The following is an 8,987-nucleotide window of genomic DNA, read 5'->3' on the forward strand; positions in this document are numbered from 1 at the left end:
CGTGCGCCACCACCGTCCGGCTAAAATTGTTTATTTTAAAATCTTAAACTTTCAGGAACCATTCAAGGTTAGGGAAGGCTATTTAGAAAACGATACGGGGAATTTGGTTTTTAAAAATTACTTCCAAACCTACCTGAATGCATTTAAACAGACCCTGGAGAAGGGGCAAAGAGTTCAGACTAGAGATCTCGCTGTGTTGTAGTCACTGACATTTGACGGCCAGCATGGGAAGCTTGCAGGTGAGGGACTTGTGTGATTCAGGCTCTAGGCGGACTTCAGTCCCAAACTGGAGTATGTGGAAAACATAACTTGGTACCCAGGAGGTAGCTCTGAGTGCTGGGATGTGTGACGTGGGGGAGAAAGGCCAGCTGGAGAGCAGTCAGAGCTACTGAAGCATCTTTGAGAATGCCTGGTCCAGCTGGACCTGCAGCCTCGCTTCTCTGTTCCCCTCTGGTTTAGAGGCACATCCAACACTCTGATAAAAACCTCCGCCCTCTGAAGAAACTTGGAGGACATCCTAACAAATGAGCTTTGATTCTCTGAGGTCATGACCCAGGGGGCAGAGAAGGACAAGAGCCATTAGAATTCAGTTTTCTGATTGTGCTGCTGGTACTTGCCTGTAATTCCCTCACTCAGGGCCCTTCCACGGGAGGATGGCGACTCCAGGAAAGTGGAGGCTAAAGGAGGCAGTTTTCAAAAATATACAACTTTGATTTGCACCTTCCGTTTGGTTTTAATTGACGTGTAAAGTGTTAGGCTGCTATGGAGGTTTTTGATTAACCCTCCGGGGTTATGGATGTACAGCAATTATATCCACGAACCCCGATCAAGTCAGGCAGAGGTGTTAAAGGATTTTCTTCAAATGCCACAGCTATTAAGGAGGAAGGTGAGTCAAACTTCAGCTTGTTCCCAGATCCAACGCTCTCCCAGATTTGCTTGTTGCAGTTTTAGTCAAAAACCTAAAAGTAACCACTTTCATGAAATGAATTCCCTTGTTGTGTTCCCGTGCCTTTCACAGAGAAGGCTTGGGGCATCCATTGCCATACTTTGCCTGACGTTCTGGAGTTGCACAGCTCCAGTCGGTGTGCCGAACTGCGCAGCCGCCTCGGGGGGACGCCGGGAAGAAGACCCTGGGAGCCCGCACCCCACGACCGTAGGCCTCCGGGTCCCGCCCCGGGCCTCTGAGCCACGCCCCCACCCTCCGCCCCGGCCTCCAGGCCCCGCCCCGGCCTCCAGGCCCCGCCTCCGCGCCCAGGATGCACCTGGATGAAAACAAAATCCCACGTGACTAGCCCTGCGCTCAGACCATCATGGCGTCTCCCAGTGGGAAGGGATCCTGGACGCCCGAGGCTCCTGGCTTCGGGCCGCGCGCGCTAGCTCGAGACCTGGTGGACTCGGTGGACGACGCAGAGGGGCTGTACGTGGCGGTCGAGCGGTGTCCGCTGTGCAACACCACTCGCCGGCGGCTGACTTGTGCCAAGTGCATCCAGAGCGGTGATTTCGTCTATTTCGACGGCCGCGACAAGGAGAGGTACGGCGGCCGCCACGGCCCTATTGTTTCTGCCTGTCTGTTTTCTTTGCTCTACCGACCAGAGTCTGGAGCCTGGACACTCCAGTCCTGGCCCTGGAGCCGGGCGACTGTGGACAGAGAAAGTGGCTGTTCTGCGCCGGCGCTTTGTTGCCGCTGAGTAGGGTGGGGGTGGGAACCAGGTGAGCGAAGGTCGCTGTCTTCCACCACCCACCAGAGAGTTTCTCCACGGCCCACTTCGGTAATAAGGATCAGGAGGTCTGTGCAGCCGTGTAGAGGAGTACTAGTTGTTTGCTGTGCTCCCACTCAGAAACTTGGCTTAACCTTTTCCCGTCTTCAGACGTCTATACTTTACTACATAAGGCACGAGTAGAGAATTTAATAGGTTAGGAGGGATTGAGTCCTGGGCGCCTGTGTCACAGGTGGACCTTGTCAGCTAGCTCTAATGTGTGAACTGACTCGGAGGTTGCCTCATCTACTGTAACCCCAAAGGTAATTTTGTGTCACTGGGGAATTGGGAATATGTTTTGAGTTGCAAGCCTAGAGTTTAGTACAACATTTTGTCTTTCTTTTGAATTAAAATAATTGAAAAATAACGCCTGGCGGTGGTGGTGCATGTCTTTAATCCCAGCACTCAGGAGGCAGAGACGGGTTAGTTCTGGTCTGCAACGTGAGTTCCAGGATGGGCTCCAAAGCGACAGAGAAACCCTATCTTGAAAAACCAAAAACCCAAACCAACCAAACAAAAAAATAATTAAAAAATAAATGCTTAGCCGAAGTCTTTGTCTCCTAACTTTTGTTTCAACAATGAGCTTCAGTGATAGTAAAGCATGTAATTTTTGTTTGGCTAGTTTGTTGTTTGTTTTTTTCAAGAGTGTCTCACGAAGTAGCTTTGGCTCTTCTGGAACTTCTGTGTAGACCAGATTGGCCTAGCTCACAGCGATCCACCTGCCTCCGCCTCCCAAGTGCCAAGTTCAAGGCCAGCCTGGTCTACAGAGCTATTGCCAGGATAGGCTCCAAAGTGACACAGAGAAACCTGGTCTCGAAAAACCAAAACTAACCAAACAAACTAAAAAAGTCATGTGCCACTATGCCTGAAAAAGATAATTTTTTTTTTAAGAATTAAGGTTGAATTTATTCCTTTACAGCAACCACACATGTTATCCTTAACTGGCTACTGAGGAGAGTTGTAATTTTCTTGTCCTGAGGTCACACAGAATTAAAATCCAAGCATCTTGTTTGTATCTGTATACCTGTGCATTTAACTGCTAAACTATACAACGTGTAGATTTGGGGATGTTTTGAGTTCCCAGTATTCCTGTGATCATAGGTGGGGCTCATTTCTTTTTTGTCTGAAGGTATTGGTCTAACAAAATCCTTTTAGTTTACTGCTGTGTTTTATGGATGAGCTTGATGATTTTAGACCATGGAGTGCTGTCCTAAGTGATAGCTCTAAATATTATTTATTTATTTAGGTTTTTTGAGACAGGGTTTCTCTGAGGCTTTGGAGTCTGTCCTGGAACTAGCTCTTGTAGACCAGGCTGGTCTCGAACTCACAAAGATGATTCACCTGCCTCTGCCTCCTGAGTGCTGGAATTAAAGGCGTGCACCACCACCTCCTGGCTGAATCCCCTTGTGAATAAGTCTGTTTTTCACATCTTAATACAGTAAATTGTAATACCATCCTTCCTGTATTCAGTACTCCAAAACCCCTCCAGTCTTCAGAAGGCACCATGTCTAATCCATCAACAAATTCTGTCTCTGTAAAGCCCATCCTCAACCTGCAGCTTTGATCATTACACAGTCTAACCCACTGGAGGATTGTTGCTTTCCTGTACCCTTCTTGTTGGTGTACTTTTTTAAGCAGGAGTAATGCCGCTCCATTCTTCTGTTCAAATCTTTTGGTTTTGTTTTATTCAAAGTCTGAAGAAGGACAAACAGTAATATATATTTTCAACTTTTTTTTTCCTTTTTTGAGACAGGATTTCTCTGTGGCTTTGGAGCCTGTCCTGGAACTAGCTCTTGTAGACCAGGTTGGCCTCGAACTCGCCTCCCGAGTGCTGGGATTAAAGGTGTGCGCCATCACCGCCCGGCTGAATCCCCTTGTGATCTGGATACTGTGTATTTCTCTAACACTGGCTGTAAGGTTGAGTTAAAAAGATGTGCTGAGGATGCATGCTGCCTTGACTGGAATCCAAATTCCACACTTGCTTTCTGATTTTGAGCACATTTCTTTGAAACTTATTTCATTTTGAAAATAGTTGAGTATCACATACTTCATAGGTTTCTGGGAGTGATTTTTAGAGCATGCTTTTAAAGAATCTAGTGTAACGTCTAGCATGTAATAGGTACTAAAAATAGACTCAGGCCATGATTGCTCCATAGTTATGAGCCCATCCCCAGTCCTCAATTCCACAACTGAACATAGCCCTTTCTCATTCCCCATTTTGAACATTTTTTCCTGTTAATAGGCACTTTATCTTTTGCCTCTGAATTTTTAGAATTAGCATACAAAGTAATCAGTTTCCTTCTGCATTTTCTTTATTTTAGACAGGGTCTCACTACATAGCCCTTAGCTGGTCTGGAATTCACCGTGTAGACCAGGCTGATGGTGAACTCAGAGATCTGCCTGCTTCTGTCTCCCAGGCTCCGTACTAAAGGTGTGCACCATCATGCCCGTCCCTCTCACAGCATTTTCACATGTGTCATCTCTGTTTCTCCTCCCTTCCCATATTCCTGCTCCCTCCCACTTGACTTTCCGCTGTTCTTTGTCTCCCACAATCGTATTGTGAGTTTTGTCACCCTCCACTACATGTCCTAAAGCCTCTTTTTCCCTCTCCCCTCCATGAGCTCCTTTCTAGTTTTCTGGCCTGAGCCCACAGTTGCGTGTGTTCACACACTCCAGCAGCTAGGATCTGCATATGAGTGAGCTCATGCACTATTTGTCTTTCTGTGACAGTGTTATCTTGTTCACTACTGTATTCCATCCATTTTCCTGATAATTTTTATATATGACCAGATAAAATCTCACTGTGTATATGTACTGTGTTTTCATTATTTCTTGGTGGACACCTGAAGTTCAGTGTCACATCCTGCTCCTCCTGCAAGGCTCTCACTTCCATCATCCCATTTGCCATCACATCACTTGTGTATTTTGTGGTGAGTGATGCCCCTTTTATGTGCAATATTATTTGAGTATAATGCCAGCAACTGAAGATGCCTTTCCATGAGGGCATAGCTTCCTTTTTGGAGGGAAGGGGTTGGTTGTTTTTTCGAGACAGGATTTCTCTGTGTAACAGCTCTGGCTGTTCTGGAACTTGTTTCATTGACCAGCCTGGCCTTGAACTCAGAGATCTCCCTGCCTCTGCCTCCCAAGTGCCGAGACTAAAGGTGTGTTCCACCACCACCCAACTACTTAGAGACGTTGTTTTGTTTTGTTTTCCTTCTGGAGCCTGTTGTTGGCGCAGGCCTTTAATCCCAGCACTCTGGAGGAACAGGCAATCCCTGGGAGTTCAAGGCCAGCCTGCCTGCCTTTCTGAAGAGGGATGTGTTTATAGTGGATTTCTTTTCCTAATTAAGCAGGAAAATGAGCAAGTGTGTCACTCGTTTAGACCGCGCAGGTCACCACAGTTATCTTCTGGGCAGCTCCCTCATTCGCATCCTTCCCTTTCTTGAGCTGTGTGTGCCTTCAGGTACAGTCTGTCAGTCTTTCTTTGTTTCCAGAACATTCCCTGGTGTCTTATAGGATGAAAGACTCATGAGACCAGAACCACTGTCCTGATAGCCAGGTGCTTGTAAGGCGTGTATCAGCTACAAGTTGCTGAGGAGAAAGGCTGGTTTGCTCTCAAGGATTTGACTGATTCTAGCAGGCCTCAAACCTAGAGAGCAAAGGTTGCTTGTGCTACTGTCTTTGTTATCTGTGAATAATTTTGTATTCTGTGCCTGTCTTTAGAGTCCTTTTCCTTTTCGCTTCATGAAAACCTCTGACTGTGCAGCCACTTGGAATGAAACCTGGTACAGTTAAGCTCTCATTTAACCTGGACCAGCTGAATATGTGGAGTTGAATAGTTTGGCAGTTAGGGAAAATTAGATAATAAAGTTGCAAATCTCACAATAATTAGGTCCTTTGAAAGAAATATGTGTCATATTGTTTTGATTTTGGGGAGCGGACCTGGAATTATGTAGCCTAGGCTATTCCTGATTTTACGTCATCTCCCTGTCTTAGCTTGCCAAGTGCTGAGATTCTGATGTTATAGGCATTGACCATCAACCTAACTAATATGTCTACTAGAGATGGCCTGAGTTTGACAGACATGGAAACATTTCTTTTTATTGTACAGGATTCTGTTGGTCTTGTCTGCCTTGTGTCTTGTCTACTTCTGCCTTTGACTCGCATAGGAACGTGTGTTCCTCCACCACTCCTGTGATGTGAGGCTTTACCTTCTCCCAGCAAGGTCTTCTCTGCATCTTGTGCTGCTGGATGTTTATGCTTCTTAACAGGAGTCTGATTTTCCTGGAATCTGCGCTTATCAAACTCCCCAAATAGCACTGTTGTGCAATAGAAGACTGACAGGTTGAGTAATCATTTCCTCATCTGGGAGCACTTGTTGATCAGGTCTCAGTAGGTGGAAGATGGGGTGGGGGGTGGGAACGTGATCTGGCATTGGGGGTCTGCCTGCTGCGTTAGTAGCAGTGGCCTTCTAGTGGGAGTAGAGAGGAAGGCCATATGGTGAAGCCATGTTTAGAAGTACACGTTTAGGAATGGCGCTGTCTTACCTTCATGCATGACTTAGAAATACGCGGTTGCATTTTTTGCCTGGAAGCAGAAATACAGGGACTACCCAAATTGATCTGGATTAAAGTCAGGAAAGGTTTAGCTGTTACCATAGATTTCAAGGGAAAGGCATGGCCAAAATGTATTTAGCTTCCTCTGCTCTTCTTCCAGTGTCTTCTTGGTTGTTCATCGCTGTCCTGTGGACTCACTTCCTGGGGTATCAGATGATTGACTGCCAGCAAGGAGTCTGTGTTTGCTGTGACTTTTCTCTAATTCTTGTAGACCAGGCTGGCCTCAAACTCACAGAGATCCGACCGCCTTTGCCTCCTGAAGGCTGGAATTAAAGGCAAGTACCACCACCGCCCAGCAATTTTTTTGTTTTGTTTTGTTATTAACAACATGGTTTCTCTAGCTTTGGAGCCTGTCTTGAAACTAGCTCTTGTAGGTCAGGCTGGTCTCGAACTCACAGAAAGCCACCTGCCTCTGCCTCCTGAGTTCTGGGATTAATTAAAGACATGTGCCACCATCACCCAGCTCTGACTATAAACTGTTTTAATATTATGGCAGCGTGGTATCATTTAACTTTCCTATTGAATATTTTAAACACTAACATTTGACTACTGTGACTGTAGTTGAATCTTCAGATGTAAATCTTTACTCATGTCTAGTTTGGTTCCTTGGTTTCTTGCACTAAATTAGCTGGTTGAGAGGGTTGACTATTTTTCAGAGTATCGGTTTCTTATTCAGAAGGTTACAGTTTTTTGCCCCTCTGGGGAGAAAATTAAAGTTCATGAGTGTGTATCTCAGACTTCTGTTGTGGCAATCCTAGAGTCTAAGCTTGGCTCCGAGATGAGGGCCAGGACTCAGGCAGATTGTCATCTCACTAGGGTTCTTTGCCTAGGACACGGGAAGTGCTCAGTAGGTGCTCGTAGCTATTGCTCGTTGCTAATTACCCCTGCACCAAATCAGTACAGGTAGATCATGGAGGAGCCTGGTTTTTTAGAAACCTGGGCAGATTTCTGTGACTGGTCTGCCATGAGGGTAGATCTGCTCAGTTGCCCACGGCTGTGACTGTGGAATCAGTGCAGTTATGAGATTTTCTGCATCACTGCCCTTTTTGACATTCATAGTCCTGTCATAGCTAGCTGCTTGGTACAGAATTTCCTCTGCCTGTAAGGCCTGCTATTCTTCTGTCATCCTCATGCTTCAGTGTAGACGGGCGTTGAATTCTCAGGAAGATCCTGGAGTTCTGAGCTGTTTCCACAGGCCACACTGAGTTCTATGTGAACACCCTCTCCCACTTGACAGTTGATTGGAAAGACTGCTGTGGTGGCTTGAGTGAGATTGGCCCGTATGCTCTCGCGTTTGCACGCTGAGTTCCCAGCTGATGAGCGGTCAGGGTGGGATTAGGAGGCAGATGGATTTTCGGAAACAGCACAGCTAGAGTCTTTAAACAACAGCAATAGAGGGAGGTAGAATTTTCACAAGCAGCAAGAAAATCAGGATTTCACTGAATGAAAGTAAAATAGCCAATTTCGTTGGTAATCTTTAAAGGAAAAAGATGTAGAGAATGGGTGAAGGGTGTTGAGCGAATGGCAGAACAAGGCGCCGGCTGGCTTTGACAGTGAAGTACAGGCAGGTAAATGAGCCAAGAGGATTGCAGAGACACTTGTTCAGGACTGGGGAGTCAGAATGGTCCTGTTACCCACTCTTGAGAAGGTGACATGTGTGAATGTTCTAGAGGAAGTTTTGAATATGAGTAGTCTTTGACCAGCGTCTTGTCCCATTTGTAAGAATTTCTCAGAGAGAAAAATGTAGAGCTCAATAAATATCAATAAAATAAAAGACAAAAAAGAAAAGAATTTCTCAGAAAATAAAAAGTGTGTAAAGAGTGCACTGTGGTGTGCATCTGTCCTGTTACGGTAGTTGTTAGAAATATTCCTAACATGAGCTCTCTGCTGATGCAAAAATCCCAATGAAGCCAAATCACAGTGAGCCTAATTAAAGGAGTTTCAGGTTTAATGGGATTCCTGCACTCTCGGGTAACAACCCCCCCCCCAAGGAAACCAGGAAGCCGCAAACATGAACACTGGGGGGAGGGGGAGAAGAGACCACGAAGGGACTTTCCGGGGAGCAGTTTAAATAGACTGGGGGAGTGATCAAAATTTTGCCAGGCTGCCTCATCCCTCCTCCAGGGAGGGGTCAAGGTTTGGCTGGCACAGGGATGGGGCCTGCAAAGATGGAGACCAGAGATGGGGACTTACATTACAGACTGTTTGTATAAAGGATGATAGGAAGCTGAGGTGATATTTTGATTAACATTTAGGCTCTCTTAAGAAAAAGGGGCTTTGACTCAGAGATCTGGCTACTTCCTCCGGGCATGTGGTGACGTGGGGAAGGGGAGAGCTGGGTGTAGGTGGGTCCATGCTCAGCCAGAGGTGTAGCTGGAAAGGCATCCTGTGTACTGTCATTCTGGAGATGCCAGGCATCTCTTCCTTGGAAGGCAGGTGTCCTATGAGGTCCTGTCCATTGAAGTTCAAGAGACCTAGGAGCTAGCTAAGGATATCTCGACCCAGTAAAGGTACTGGGCAAGCAGGGATTACTAAGAAAGAATGAGAAAAATTGTCCTGCAAGAATGCAGGGCAGGCCGGGCGGTGGTGGCGCACGCCTTTAATCCCAGCACTC

At 46.4% G+C, this 8,987-nt stretch overlaps 1 protein-coding gene across 1 annotated transcript in view; it reads left to right on the top strand.

The window, feature by feature from the left end:
- The first annotated feature begins 1,310 nt into the window (after positions 1 to 1,310).
- Positions 1,311 to 8,987, top strand: part of Atg14 (autophagy related 14) — a 29,434-nt gene continuing 21,757 nt past the window's right edge. The window contains exon 1 of the mRNA XM_005355357.2: positions 1,311 to 1,531. Coding sequence (XP_005355414.1) covers positions 1,311 to 1,531 — 221 coding nt within the window. The remainder of the gene's footprint in view (positions 1,532 to 8,987) is intronic.

Source organism: Microtus ochrogaster, chromosome 17, assembly GCF_000317375.1.
Source record: "Microtus ochrogaster isolate Prairie Vole_2 chromosome 17, MicOch1.0, whole genome shotgun sequence".
NCBI classification, from domain to species: domain Eukaryota; kingdom Metazoa; phylum Chordata; class Mammalia; order Rodentia; family Cricetidae; genus Microtus; species Microtus ochrogaster.